The sequence below is a fragment of the Ammospiza nelsoni genome, chromosome 4 (assembly GCF_027579445.1).
Source record: "Ammospiza nelsoni isolate bAmmNel1 chromosome 4, bAmmNel1.pri, whole genome shotgun sequence".
NCBI lineage: Eukaryota > Metazoa > Chordata > Aves > Passeriformes > Passerellidae > Ammospiza > Ammospiza nelsoni.
Window position 1 is genome coordinate 30,009,121 of NC_080636.1, and position 15,078 is coordinate 30,024,198.

Below are 15,078 nucleotides of genomic sequence, written 5' to 3' on the forward strand. Positions count from 1 at the left end.
GCCATTACATCATCGCCGCGCGCCGCGGCCTTTCCCCCCTCCCCTCTGGCCAATCGCCGGCCGCGCCGCCGCTCCCCTCCCGCCCCGCCCCTCCGCCGCTCGGGTCGCGGCGCGCGGCGCTGACGCGACCCCGCCGGCGGCGGCTCCGGGGCGGGGCAGGGGCGGCGGGGCCGCCGTCGCGCGCAGGCGCGCGCCGGCGCTCGGTGAGGTGCGCGCGGTGCCGCGGGTGCGCTCGCGCCCCTCCGGTGCCGCCGCGCGCGCGATGAACTGGCTGTTCCCGCTCGCCAAGGGCGGCGCCGCCCCCGCCTCCGCCGCGCCGCCCGCGCGCACCGGCCTCCAGCAGCAGCGGCAGCGCCAGGTCGAGTCCCTGCGCGCCGCGCACGCCTCGTGAGTGGCCGCGGCGGGCGCGGGGGCGGGAGGGCCGCGGTGTGTCGCCCGTCCCGGGGCCGCAGCGGCGCCGCGCGGAGTCGGTGGCGTGTCGGTAGCGTATCGTGTCTCTCTATGCGCGGACACGGGAACCCGGCTGCGCCCCGTCCCCTCCCCGCGAGGCCTGGCTGGGTCCTCGCGGCCGTGTGGGTAAACAGGGCCCCCGAGCCGGCGGCGCCGCAGCCCGGGCCGGCCCAGCCCCGCGCTGTCCCGGGGCCGAAGGGTCCCGCCGGGCGCTGCCGCGGAGTCCCCGCCGGAGGACCGTGCGATGTGGGACCCCGCCGGGCTGGGAGCAGGAATTCGGAAACTGTAAGCCCGGCTGGCTGTCGGGGAGGCGTCCCCGCCGGCTTCGGTGGGGCCCGGCCGGGTGATCGGGCGGAGGTCGGCGTGCCCGGTTTCACTTGCCGTTGCCCGGAAAGCCTGCTCATGGCGTGTAATGTCTTCGGAGTGACGCCACCACGTCTTGCGATAAAGCCTCTCTGGAAGCTGCTTGTCATAGCGTAGTTGATTAAAAGTTGAGACTAAAACGCAGAGCACCAAGGAGTTGTGTGGCGCAGTGGCACAGTGGCATAGCAGCCCTACTGGCTTTACACTTTCCTGGTGTTCAGTGTTACCTGCTAAAAACTGGCTGCTCCTTAAAAAGTAGTTTTGTTTAGATGGTGAGAAGAGGCCAGTTGTGTTTACTGCTGTTCGACATCCACAATTTTAAAGTAAAACAGTTTATTCTGAGGTACTCCCTCTTGGCAGTATGCTGCCCTGTTTTGCCTAGTTTAAAACTCCTCGCATTTTAAAAGGAGATCCACATTCCTTACATTTGAAGTTATAGTTACCGTGAAGTAAGCATTCTACTGACATACAACTTCCTAGGATTTCTGTAGAACTGAAATGGTAGCTGCCTCCAAAACAATTCAGAAAAATGACAAGGAATGCTTCCCATCACATCAGACTGACGCTAGGAGTGGAAGAGATACTAAATGCATTTCAAAGTTTAATAACTGCAGATAGTTTCCATTCCTAATTTTTTGAATTATCACATAGGGAACATAAATATGACAGTATTCTAAGTATTTTTGCTTGAATAAGTGTAAGTCTGTTCAGAGCTAATTTCACAGATATTTTGGACACAGTTCACTTCCCAAGGAGCTGTTCTTGTGGGCATATAGGAGCTTAGTTAACTTAAAAGTTTTTGTTAGGGCGGCCTTACTTGGCCTTTTGTTTATATCCACTTTTTAAAAATCTGGCAATGAGATGAGCTCCTCCTGAATTAAGTCCCCAAAAAAGGGATCAGTTTTTGTCAGTGAGCTTGCTGAACTGGTTTGCTGCTGTTTGTGCAGGCACCAGCTCAAGCACAGGCAGTGAGGGAACGGATGCTGTAGCCAGGAATTGAGGTGAGGGGAAGGGACATGGTAGCTGCCCAAATGTTATTCCTTTATGAGTACTGTTGTTGCTCTTCACCAAAATGCTCAAAATTCTTGGTATGCTGTAGTTCACTAAGTTAGTCAAGTTTGGTTTGTGTTGTCTTAGGTCATAAAAGCTCAGGTATGTGTGATCTTAATTTCAGTAAAGCAGCTAGCTTTCCTATACACAACCCCTCTCAGGTTAGGAGCTTGAAATAAAACCTTTGCATTTAAAAAAGAGATTATTACATTTGCTGTTGTTCTAGACAAAGTTAAGAATGTATCATTTTTTCAATGTGCTCATTCCCACTTGGGGAAGCAACAACTAATGTTATTAGTTCAAGGTTTTTCCTAAGCAGGGTTATAACTGTTTGAACATTCAATGAGATTCTGGCTTTCTTCTTCCTCACTTTCTGTCCTCATCTTCCTCCCCAGTATCCACATGAGTGGAGTGTAATTATATACCCTTCTCAAAAGGATTTTTCAGCAGGCTAATGAAAAGTGTGACAGATGATTATGGGGCAGGAATGTGAGTGAGAGATTCCAGGGAGAATCCTTCAGTTAAGGATGAGAAGTTGCAGATAGTGGTGTGTGGTGTAACACAGCAGAACCCTTGATTTGAATTCTCCTGTGCTGAAGATATTTGATATTTTCTTCAAACAGCATGTGATTTCACCAGGAAAGAGCAAATACTGAGTTGTCTATGAGAGGAATAAGATCAGGCTGCAGAAAGCAAGATTCATAGCTGAGTTAGTGTCTTACTCCCATTTGTTCCCCAAGCTTTTAAAGACTTCGTTTTGAAGCCTTAAATTCTATGCCCCAGTAGTGCCTTGGAAGGATACAAAACACTCCCAATACTCTTAACACACATTTGCAGGTAATGTGTTCTGGGTTTCTTGAGAAAGGACTTGTATGGAGTGTACCTGGCAGTGGATGGAGGAGCATTTCTGAAGTTGGATCAAAAGATGTTTTCTGGGAACACCTGGCTGGCATTAATTGCCATTGGAGCTGTGTTCCCTCTCCTGTATGAGGGGAGGTTACAAAGAGTGTTATTAACCAGGTGCAAGCAGGAAAAATACATGGAAGAGCAATCAGTCTGCTTTTATGGTTTGTTTTGATTCATTATAAGAGGAAGCTTGTTTTCTGCCCTTCTGTCTTTTACTCTCTGCTTAGATATGTTCGTATTGCCTAGAAATTCTGCTTCTGAGCTTCACCTCCTCCACATTCTCTGGGATGCTCTCTTTCAAAACAATCTTGCTGTGCATGGAAATTGTAGAATGCTTTGAGTATTGAAATCAATTTCCTAATAATGTAGCTTATTTCAAGATTTTTCCCTCTGTAATTTACCTGTTGCAGGAAAAACAAATTTGGATTTTACCTTACTAGATTTTGTAAGTGCTTTCAGGAGAGCCTGGATCTTGAGTCTCACTGAAGCTTTACATTGTTGATTGTAACTTTACTCCAGATAATTCTTGAAAGCTTGTCCAAGTGAGCTTGGTGCACATAGTAAAAACTACTGTTAAATATTAGGCTAGTCTATTAAGGAAGAATGCCTAGTCTAATAAACATTCTGCATATTGATCTGAAGGCAGTGTTGCAGAGCAATGTGAACCTGATATAATGCCTTGGTGAAGTAAATGTTTAATCAGATAAAATTCAGTATATTAAAATAACACTGATGTGTTGTCTTAAATTAAGCCAGTAATGGGAGAAAGATAAGTTGAGATTATTGTCAGAGGCATGAGTAGTGTGATTTCTCCTACCATAGTTCATTTGCTTGTGACTATTTATGAGGTTTAAATGTTAAATCCACTATTTTTTTTTAATTTAATCTTAATATTCAATATAGAATGCTGAAGACTGTTTACATACTCCAGACTTTTCAATTTTGTTCTTACAGGGCTTTTCAACTGAATACAAATATCTGAGGTCATGCTTGTTTCTTTTTAGACTTTTAGCTGTTATATTGACCATGCAATGGATGCTAACAATTTTTTCTTTGACAGCATTGCAGAAATACAGAAAGATGTGGAATATCGACTGCCATTCACTGTAAACAACTTGACAATTAACATTAACATGTAAGTAGAGCAGGCTGCATCTAGGCACATCTTGAAAATTAAAATTGTTCTTAAAAAATCCAAAAAAACAACTAACTGGTAATAGAATATAAGCTGCTCCCAGCTCATAATTAATTTCAGGAACCATAACCTGGATTTATATTAGTGGTTATAGTGATCTGGGTGGAACTGGCTCTGTACAAGATACAGATGTTCAGCTGAGAGCAAAATCATATTTTACTGTTCCCAGTTCCTAAGGTAGGTATATGATTTTAGTTGAAGGTAACTAGGTGAAAATGTTTGAGGATTTCTGGTAACTTTGATTCTCTGCCACTGAAAATAAACTTGATTGGTAATTTCTTAGTCTGCTGTAACTCCATACTCTTACCGTGGTGAAGGTTCTGTAACTCAAGTGATTTATTGTAATATTAGTGCAAATTTCCTTTGGGGGCACACTTTGTTCTGGCAAATGTTGATAGTATTCTGTTCACAAGTTTTATATTATTTGGCCCTGCAGAGTTGGCGTAATATTCTTACAGGCTACACTGCATTGTATTTGTAGTAATAGCATCTGTATTTGAAAATGTTCTTGTTATGCTATGGCTTTTTTGTTGTCTATTAGTTTGTCAGACCATGTGCTAATAACACCAAGGCTGCAGGTTCAGTGCCTGTATGGGCCCTGCACTTAAGAGCTGGACTCAGTGATCTTTGTGGGTCCTCTCCAACTCAGAATATTCTGTGATAATTCCTCCTTTGTTATACTTACAATTTTGCCCAAAAAATGCTCTCTTCAGTTTTGTGGAAGTCTGGTGCTCCAATCTGTTGGACTTCAAATTTTGTAACTGAATAATCCTTTTGTATGCTTAATTCATTGTGCACTTGTCCATAACAGTTTTCATAGAAAAGTATGTTTATGTAATTAATAGTACTTTTTTTTTTCATAAGAAGCCTTCTTATGCAAACTTTATCATGAGGTGTCACTGTAGTAATAACTATTCTTGTATTTGCAGTTTGCTTCCACCTCAGTTTCCTCAGGAAAAGCCAGTCATCAGTGTTTTCCCACCTGTGAGACATCATTTAATGGACAAGCAGGGGGTATATGTTACCGGTCCATTAATAAGTAATGTATGTATTACTTGTGGCTTCACACAGATCTACTGTTAATAGCATTTAATACATGTCACACTAGATTATTGTTAATAATCCTGGTAAAAAAGATTAGTATAGATCCTACTCTTTTTCAAACTGTATTTCAGGGCCTGAAAATAAATTCAGAAGTGTTCAGTAGTTATTCTAGTTATTCTTTTACTGATACCATTTCTGACTTGAGTATTCCATGTATCTAAAACTATTTTAAGTTATGAAGGCTTAGAAAATTACTATCACATTTTTTTGGTTATTGTTAATTGCACAGCTCTTCCAATTACATTCCAGTGTATTCCAAATAAAGGAGAGGGATGCTTTAAGTCAGTTTTGTAACATAGTTCTTTCTAGCCTAATCCTATTAGAATGGCGTCAAGGTTTTAGCTGCAATATTCAGGATTTTAATATGCTGGTCTTTTTGTCAACAAGATTGTCCTATTTTTTCTTGAGTGGATGGAGGTTCTGACTCTTTTGGAATGTAGTTAGTGCCTTTGTCCTCAGATTTTATTTTTTTTCCTCTTCTGTTCTTTGCACAAATGTAGCTTGGTAACTGAAGTGGGGATTTTTGCTTGTTCAATAGCAATGTGGTACTTCATTGACTCTCCACTGATAATGGAATATACAAAAGACTTTTAGTTTCTGTTCAACTCTGGGTTGCTTTATCACTTTATTTGGAGTTTATGTATATATAGTTTGGATTAGCTAGTATGTCTGAAATAGCTTTTCAGCACTGTCATGTGGGTATAATAAACAATCAAGTTCAGCACATTTTGGAACACTTGGATTCCAGACATAATTTTTATTCTTCTTTGGATTTTGTTTTGTGTTTTTCCCAGTTTACAATGCATTCAGATCTTGGAAAAATTATTCAGAGTTTACTGGATGAGTTTTGGAAGAATCCTCCGGTTCTAGCTCCTAGCTCAACGTCATTTCCATAGTAAGTTATCAAAACATCATAAATGTCTATTAGTTTTTCAAAAAGCTACTAAACCAATTATAAGGAGGGCAGAGACAGGAATATGTAATGGATATACCGGAAGAATTAGATTCCCTGTCCTTGCACAATTTCATGTGCATGGTAGATGACCTGATTGTTTTTAGAAGAGACACTAGATTTCATTGGAGTTACTGAATCAACATGCCTGATGTAACTTTATATCCATTTTCTTGAAAAATAAATTTTTACATTACCAGTTGAAATCTGGAATTTGCTGTATTTCATTATCTGAGCAGTTGTGTTTTTTCATATTCTATTCATAATCTCCCAGGCTTAAGATAGTTCCTTTTGCACCATGTGCAGCAGAAATTGGGTGATTTAAAGAATTGTGTTAAATTCAGATTGTGTCTGAGCCACAACTGTGGTTCTCATGGCTGACGGTGATATTAAGTTTAGGTGTGGCTGCAGTTGTGAATTTTAAAAAAAAATCATTCCTGTTATTTAGAAGTAATTACTTGTGTGTTGCCCAAGCTATTAAATGCTATACCATACATAAGAACTAATGTATGACACAGATGTTTTTCTCACAACTTAAGGATGGAAACAATTTAAAATTATGCTGTCATAAATTTTTGAGAAATAGCTTTCTGATAATTAAGAGTGTAAGTGTGTATTTGGCTGTTCTACAAGAATGTAGATTAATGGAGTTCTAGACTATATTGCAGTATTAGACAGAAGGGGTTATTACATTGGAAGCAACTGAAAACAGAAAATACAAAGTTTATGGTCACTTGAAAATTCATTCTTATGTCTTATGTGTGGTCTCGTAATTATAATTCAAATGACAAGACGTGCTATAAGCAGTTGGTTGCTTATGGTTGTGGTTTTGTTTGTTTTTAGCCTTTACAACAAACCAGCTGGAATGCCTCCTTTTGCTCCTCAGGGGTTTCCATTTCTCCCTCCATATCCACCTCAAGAAACAAACAGAACAATGGCACCCATGCCCATTTCTGAATCAGTTTCTTCAAGCTACACTACAGACAAGCCTGCTGCTCCCTCCTATGGCTTGATTGCTGATCTGCCGCTGCCTGTCCCCACAGCAGAGGCGGTGCTGCAGGTCGGTGTGCTGACTTTTGCTCTTTAGGCTGGCAGACACTGGGTATAAGTGCCCTTAGAGGCACACAGGGCATTGCTGTTAAACTCAAGGAAGCACTTGAGTGAGTGAACTTCATTGTTTTGCTGGTGCTAGGGAAGCAAAAGTGTCATTCTGGCTTGGATGAATTTTTTAGAACTTGAAGTCAGAGCAACAAGTTTGTCTGAGTTTCAATGAAACTAGTGTTATGTTAATGGCCTTTGATGATAGGGGTTTTGTTTTGGAGCTGCACTCCCCCATAGGGCAGCTGTAGCTGTATCTCCAACCACAGAAGATATTTTCTCTTGCTTGCTTTCCTGCTCAGAACCTATTAGGTGAGGGCAGTGTGCAATCTCAAGTCTTTATGTGAAGCATTTTATCTTGTATGTTTATACTTAAACTCCCTGTTGCTGATGAACTCTGGAAGAAATTTTATTTTTAATAAAACTTTGTATCTAAATGTTTAGTCTTGAATCAAATCATGTCTATGGAAAAAAGTTTTCTTAGGCTTGGAAGGCACTTTTGTAACTTTATGCAATTTAAATTTTCTACAACTGTTTTTTCCTTGTCTAAAACTTTTTTTTTTCTGAGAGATTATAGCTCTAAAAACCACATGAAAGAGATCAAAGTGTCAATCTCCTTCTCTGTTCTCACTTCTGTGAGTTTTACTATTCCTGTGTATTTTCTCTGTCATTCAGCTGCTTTCAAATGAAGGACGTGGCAAAACAGAATTATTTTCCTCCAAAACTGACTCATCTTTTATGACATGTTACCCCAAACATCTTCAAGCATTTTGCTGCATTGATTGAGTTGTTTTCTGTTCAGATACTACTGCTTCTTACTGCTTTTCGTGCTTCTCTTGTTGCTGGAAAATATTCATTTTCAGTTCTCGATTAATCAGGTTAAATATCAAGAAACTGCACTTGAGAAATCTACTAAGCATTTCTAAATTTTGACTCAGGTTGGCCAGAATGGATTTACATACAAGATGCCTGATATTCCTGATACCTTTCCAGAGCTCTCAGAACTAAGGTAAATTTCCAGAGGTTAGCTGAACTTCTATAGTTACTGAAAGGCACTGTACTGTACTACTGGCCTGTATCTGATTTTTGTCAGAGGTCCGTACACATCACTGAAATTATAATTAGGGGAACTGCCACATACCAAAGTATTGTAGTCAGAAAATAAACCTGCTTTATATTCAAATATGCTGTTTCTTTAGAGTTTAGTCAGCAGGAGCAGTACTTGATTCAACACCAGGAAAAGAAGTATTTATTTTTACTGTTTCTTACTATCAGTGTTTTGGTTTTTTCTGAGGCCTTACAAGGGACTTAATTTCTAGTAATTCAATAAGCATAACTTTTGAAGGAGGAAATGGAGTAGCTTGAGGCTGGTTCCAAAAATTACATTCTCCTAAATGCCAAAGAACTGTAGTGCAGGGTAAATGGGGAACTGCTTTGTGAGCAGCTCAGCATGTTCAGGGGAGGCTGGCTTAGGCAAATCCAGGAGGTAAATGTGTCTGCTGTCCCAGTGCAAATCACTGCTACATCTAAATACTTTATACACATACTACACAAATATTTTCATCTGTTTGTCATTATTCAAACAAGCTGTATTAGTTATTGCTCCCAGCAGCTTGCTCAGATCTAATGAGACAGTTTCCTAGATCAGTTATGTGGGGTGGAATAGGTTACAAATTCACTATAAACTCCTTCAGATCTCACATCTCTCTGGTGGTGTCATAGTTAAGCAATTGAAAACTGTTGTTTCAACTGGGGTGGCTTTTTCTTTTCCTTTGATACTTCCCAAAGAACCCGTTTAGTTTAGCTGACTTAGCTTTTAAGTTCTGACAGCATCCTTATTACATAACAGCAAATTAAGATTTTTGCACGGAAGTGTAATTTGTTAAAACATTCTGATCAAGCCTGGTCCTTTCAAGAAGGCTGGATTAAAATTCCATTATTCTTCTGTTGGTTGTTTAATGGAATGACAGAGGTATTGCAGCTGTTCTGAATAGTTCTGTTCTGTATAGGTGGCATGGTTTTGGTAAAGGGGCTTTTTGAGTGGCCTTTGTGAGAAAGGGTCAGGAGCTGCCCCTGTGCCAGGCACAGCTGGTTTGGCAGCAGACCCACTGCAAGACTCCTGAGTCCATTAGTGAAGCAGGCACTGCCTCTGAAAACATTCTAGAAGGAGCAGAGGCAGTGAGGATTGAGGGGAGGAATGGAAAAATGTGATAATCCTGCAAACACCAAGGTCAGGGAAGAAGGATGAGAAGGAGGTGCTCCACGTACCAGAGCAGTTACTTTTCCACAGCCCATGGAAGTTTTGGAAAAGATTGCAGTAGTATGGGTATTTTTAAAATGTACCCTGTAGCTGAGAGGACTGTGCTGGAGCAGTGACCCACACTGCAGTCCAGAAAGGACCCAATGTTGGATATGCCCTGAAGGAAGCTGCAGCCAGGTATTACCTAGACTGGATACTCATGCCAGGAACTGAATGCAGTCTGTGGAGCAGGGGTGAAGTGTGAGAAGGAAGGAGAAGCAGAGATGAACTGTTGGGGACTGACTGCTACACTTGCAGTTCCCCCTTTGCCCCAAGGAGAGGGAGACAGGGAGAGACAGTGTTGGGCATGAAGGAATGAGGTTGAGCCTGAGGAAAAATGGAGCAGTATTTTAGTTTTTGCCTTTCTTGCTTACCATCCAACTCTTACTGTAATTGACAATAAATTCAGTTAAATTTTTCTGAGAGTGTTTTTGTGTTTGATTGTAACTGGTAAGTGACTTCACTGTTTTTATCTAAACCCCTGAGATTTTCCTCCATAGCTTGTTGAGGAGGGGAACTGAGAGAGCAGCTGAGGGGGCATCTGGTAGCTCAACATAGTCAACCCACTATAGTAGCATTATGGGAAGTAAGGCTTAAAATGAAAGATATTTTTTAACATGCTGCTTTTTAAATTCACTGCTGCATATAGTAGAACCCACAATCCAGTAGAAAAAGGAAAAATAAGTTGTGCTCAAGTGTCATGTGTTTGTAAAGTCCCAAAAAATGCCTCAAATTCTGGATGAAGTGAACTACTTTACATGTGGTGTTTTCAGCTTTAAAAGTACTTTCTTTCTGTTTGAGTACAGTATATCACAGCTGACCAGTATGAATGAGCAAGAGGAGGTGTTACTGGAACAGTTTGTGACTCTTCCACAGCTGAAGCAAGTCATTACTGACAGAGATGAGTTAGTGAAAAGCATTGAAGAGCTGGCAAGTAAGCTGTCAAAATGTTAACATGTGTGGCTTTGTTCTGTGAACTAAATCCTTTAAAAAAAAGTAGTAATGATGATTTTATTTTTCAGAAAAAAACCTGTTGCTGGAGCCTAGTCTTGAAGCAAAAAGACAGACAGTGTTGGATAAAGTAAGTTAACAATCAAATAATCTTCAGAAATATGAGTGGTAATATCTGGAATTTTTTCAAGGTGATAATGTTCCTTTTCTTCTTCCTTCCAGTATGAGCAACTCACGCAAATGAAAGCAGCCTTTGAAAAAAAGATGCAAAGACAGCATGAACTTAGTGAGGTATAATTCCTACATGACATCCTTCAAGAATACTTCGATAAATCTGAAATTTTGATATGTATTTTTATCCATTAGGAATATTGTTTTGGTTAAACTCTCATTTAATATGAAGTAGATTAAGTATTTCGTCAAATATGAAAAAAAATGAATGATGTACCAAAAAGTTAAAAGCAAAGTAATGGCTTTTCTCATTGGCTTTTTATTTTTTACTGCTACAATAGGAGCAAAGGAGTTGGAAGAAAAGAGTAATGTACATCTAGAACTGTTTAGTACAATCCCAGTCCAAACCAGTTTTAAGAATAGAATAATTTTTAAAGAAGGCTTGTTCAATTAATGGTACTCATTTAACATAATGAGCTTGTAAAACTGTGCCAGATGAAAGTGCTCAATAACTTCAGGAACTTAAATTCTGCAATTCACTAGGCATGCTTACTTCAGGCAATGTGCTCTATGTGCTGTCAAACCTTGCATGTTTTACAGTGTAAACAGGGCAGAAGTTATTAATTCAGAAAGTATTGGAGGAGGAGAATAATTTCTTGGTATGTTTACCAGGGTATTTAGTAGAAGATATAACTTCTGATAAACCACTTTCTGCACTAAAATCTTCATCATTTGCAAGACTTGTCACCTGAGAATGCAACAGTCCATCAGTTTAGCATGCATAGTACCTGAATTTCTGAATGCCCCGAAAATAAGAAAACAAATTAAAAAAAACAAAAACAAAACCAAAAAAAAAAAAAAAAAAAAAACAACAAAAAAAAACAACCAAAAAGTTGCGTGATGGCAAACCAAATGATTTCATAGGTGGTCAAAATATTAGAGATTTCCTCACTTGAAAATTAGAAGAGTCTGACTCCTAATGCCTCCTTTGACCTTAAAGTGGGTAGAGGTAGTTGACATGGATAAACCACCTATTTTTGCAAGAAACCACTTAAGAACAGGACATAACATTGCACTGCTGTAGTCCCTTTTCTTTTCTCTAAATTAGATTTGCTGATTCAATTTAGTGATGGATAGGAGGCTGAGAGCTGAGGACTAGCAGTTGATTTTTTCTGCTTTTTTTCCCAATATGCTATATCTTCATGTAGTGATGTTTGCTGTGCACAGGTATCTCCTGCTCTCTTTCCTTCAAATTTCCAAACAAGTATTTTTACTTGTATTGAGTGAATTTTAGTCCTCTTTTATTAGAGCAAACTCTCTGTATTTTGTACAAGATCAATTTAACAGGAAATTTTTGATTACATTAAGATTTTAAAGTACATAAGTAAAAGATTTTTCATAGGGTAGATGAAGGTTAGGCCAAGCATCTAAAATCTATAAATGCCTTAATTTTGCAGTTCTGGCTCTCTTCAGACTCCTGCTGGATGTGAATCATGTCCTGTTTACCTGCCCAGATATATTTGAGAAAAAATAATGAAATTGTATGCAATAAACAGAAGTAAGGTTTGAGGTTTATAAGAACAGAAAAATGAGTACACTGATTAAGATTAGCAGTCTATCTACTTCTTGAGTAGGTGCTTTTTGCTTTCCTGTCTTCTCCACAATCATTACAAGGGTATTTAAAAGCTGAACAGTAAGTTCTTTTTTACCTTTTTACCTTTTTATACTTCTCAGGTTCACAACTGATTTTCAAAAGTAGACCCTATTTATTGAAGACACTTGAAATGTTAGTTCTACTCAGAAATCATGCACTTGAGAACTTGTCAGATTTCCAAGCTGGATGCTTTCTACACTGTAGGGTAAAAGTTGAAAAACTTTATTCATTTGTGTGAATGATTGTGTATCAAGACCTAAACTAGCAACACTTTTCTCACATTGGAACCTTTCTAGTTTAACAATCTAGAGTTCCATCTCTGTAACTTGGAGATGGAACTTCATCTGGTTACTTAGGCTTTTATGTAATAATAGTGCTCTGTCCACATATTCCATATTTATATAGTCATTATCTTTTTGAAAATATGAGTTTTAACAGACAGGTTAATATTACATTGGACTTTTTATTTTCTTAGAGTTGCAGTCCAAGTGCTCTGCAGGCCAGACTTAAAGTAGCTGCTCATGAAGCTGAAGAGGAGTCTGATACTATTGCAGAAGACTTCTTGGAAGGCAAAACAGAGATAGATGACTTTCTTAGTAGTTTCATGGAAAAGAGAACGGTATGTAATACACAAGTACTTCTAACCCAAGACATGTACAACACACAGTGAATAAATTTAGGGCTTCTTTTTTTAAGAGTTTGAGCAGTCGTGTGATACAGAACAGTGCTTTAGTAAGCTTTGACAGAAGGAGAAAAAATCCTTAAATGGCTTCAGTTTCTTTAGACTATAATCTGCATTCCAAAGGCACATACTTCTAAGATGGAAGTGCAAAGGTCTTCTGCATTAGACCATATTCATGTGCTGTTGCAGATAGTTTTGTGCCAATTTCTTCTGTATCTTGTATAGATATTGGGGAAGACAGCCACATGGTAAATTTCATATTTGGAAGGTTGACATAAACTGACATGTTGCATTAAACAACCTTAATGTTTAATTTATTAAACATCTTAAACAAATTTTGTTGATGGCTATCATCAAATAAGTAACTGGGGTTCAAAAATCACCATTCTTGTTCATGCTGTGACAAAAGTAACTTACCAAGTAGTGTACCTTTCTTTAAAGGTGCCCAATAAATGCATTTTTAACATTGGAAAGAATCCTCTTACAAACAATTTTGGATAGAATAATGTTATCTGTATAGACCATTGTTCAGCCCAAAGCTTGGAAGGGAGGTAGGTTAGGCAGGATTTTCTTTCTTTAAAGAGCCTGTAAAATAGCTAAATCATTAAGGAGAAACTGCAGTATGCATTCCAAAAACTGCTTTTAGAATTCAGTCTTGTATGTCTTGTTTCATAGCTCTGCCACTGCAGACGAGCCAAAGAGGAGAAACTTCAACAGGCAATAGCAATGCACAGCCAATTTCATGCTCCACTATAGGTAAACTTGGTTTGTTAAACAATTCACCTTATTGTTACACACCTGGTAATGGTAATGCATTTGTTACAGTGTTTATTGTTCCTGTGGAAATCAAGTGTGTTCTGCATCTGTTGTTACTTGTATTTAAAATACAACTTCTGGAGAAGTTAAAATATCTAATTTTGGAAATTTGTCCTTACAGACTTCCTGCAAACTACACCTGCCAAGAGAACGAATGAAAACCCCAATAAAGCACACTTTTTAATAACTATTATGTGCAAATAAGCATTTCATCTTATCTGGTTGTATTTATAGAAGAGATTGTATACAGAGTTGGGATGGTTTTTGTACAAATTAGAATGTCTCTTTATATTCTCATTGTACTCAAGAATCCTTCTATTGCAATCTTTGCATTAATTTCTTGTATTTATTGTTGATAGTTATAATATTTAAGTTCCCTGCTGCTATACTCCATTGTTCAGAGATTAAATATCTAAACATGTAATTTTGACTAGCTTTTTACATTTTTATAAAAACATAATTCATATCTTTTGTATTTTGAATTTTAACCATAGATTTGGCTTAATCTGTGGAAGACTTTAAGTGATAGGACTCTGGAAACTAAAAAAGTTCTTAATGGAGATTGCCACTGGATTCACAAGCTGTCTTTTCTTGAAGCCAAAATATTAAAGAACAAATTTTTTTACTTCTAAGTAATAATAGAAAACTAAGTATAGCTTGTATTGTGTTTTGGATGAGTAGATTGGGGATTAAGCAAAGGATGTGTTGGAAAAAAATTATACTGGAATCAAAATAGAATAAATGATATCTGCATAGATTTGTTATGTTGCTTAGTAGCACTGATGCACTGATTTCAAGAGTGGTTTGGTACCTACCACTAATTAAACACAATTTTCATCTAACAAGTTCATTTTCTTTTTTTTGTTCATAAAGGAATAATAAGCAGGTCACCTTCTTGTTTCTGTTTTGTGCAATATAAATAAGTTCATCATGTGAGGAACTCAGAAATGGTTTACAAAAACTACTTCTGAAGTTCTTTGGAAAACAGTTATTTTTTACTAATGTAAAGAAACTAATTTGGTTGTAGTTGTCATGTGGTAAGGCAAGCGATTGGATTCGGAAGTGAAACTCAATTCTGTGCTTTCATCAATGAATCTTGCCTCTGGTAAGCTGACAGTCTGGGGGTGGGGTATATCTGGTGAGAATGGGTAGGACCAAATGCAGTGTTCTGTAGGAGGAAAATACAGGTCCTAAATATGCATGTATTTTCTCTCTTGCTATTGCAAGAAGACACATTCTTTTTCTTAACCTTCTCAATGCCTCAGGTTTTCATGGAGACAGTTGAGGAGGAGTAGAAGGAATGCTACAGTTTTGAGAGTTGTAAGTAGGATAAAGTGCTGATTAAGTAATGTATCAGAAATCCTGCTTCTTTCTTGTCAGGAAGCAG

The 15,078-nt window shown here is 39.0% G+C and overlaps 1 protein-coding gene across 2 annotated transcripts; it reads left to right on the forward strand.

Annotated features, from left to right (window-relative positions):
* Positions 1-203: 203 nt before the first annotated feature.
* On the forward strand, positions 204-14,536 carry VPS37A (VPS37A subunit of ESCRT-I). Of its 2 annotated transcripts, none has more exons than XM_059470203.1 (12): positions 204-387; positions 3,830-3,904; positions 4,894-5,008; positions 5,863-5,963; positions 6,864-7,080; positions 8,057-8,127; positions 10,224-10,351; positions 10,440-10,498; positions 10,591-10,659; positions 12,669-12,812; positions 13,551-13,631; positions 13,813-14,536. In XM_059470203.1, exons 1-11 carry the CDS (start codon positions 263-265, stop codon positions 13,629-13,631), a joined length of 1,185 nt encoding a protein of 394 aa, XP_059326186.1. In that variant the 5' UTR covers positions 204-262; the 3' UTR covers positions 13,813-14,536. The 2 variants fall into 2 exon arrangements, with proteins under 2 accessions (XP_059326186.1, XP_059326187.1); XM_059470204.1 differs by having other exon boundaries at positions 282-358.
* The last annotated feature ends 542 nt before the right edge of the window (positions 14,537-15,078 follow it).

What these genes read in the sequence shown, in the direction of transcription:
- VPS37A (XM_059470203.1), top strand. Translation starts at nt 263, where the DNA reads ATGAACTGGCTGTTCCCGCTCGCCAAGGGCGGCGCCGCCCCCGCCTCC. An exon ending in CAGCAGAGGCGGTGCTGCAG is followed by an intron (nt 7,081 to 8,056) that starts GTCGGTGTGCTG and finishes ATTTTGACTCAG; the next exon opens with GTTGGCCAGAATGGATTTAC. An exon ending in AAGCATTGAAGAGCTGGCAA is followed by an intron (nt 10,352 to 10,439) that starts GTAAGCTGTCAA and finishes TTTATTTTTCAG; the next exon opens with AAAAAAACCTGTTGCTGGAG.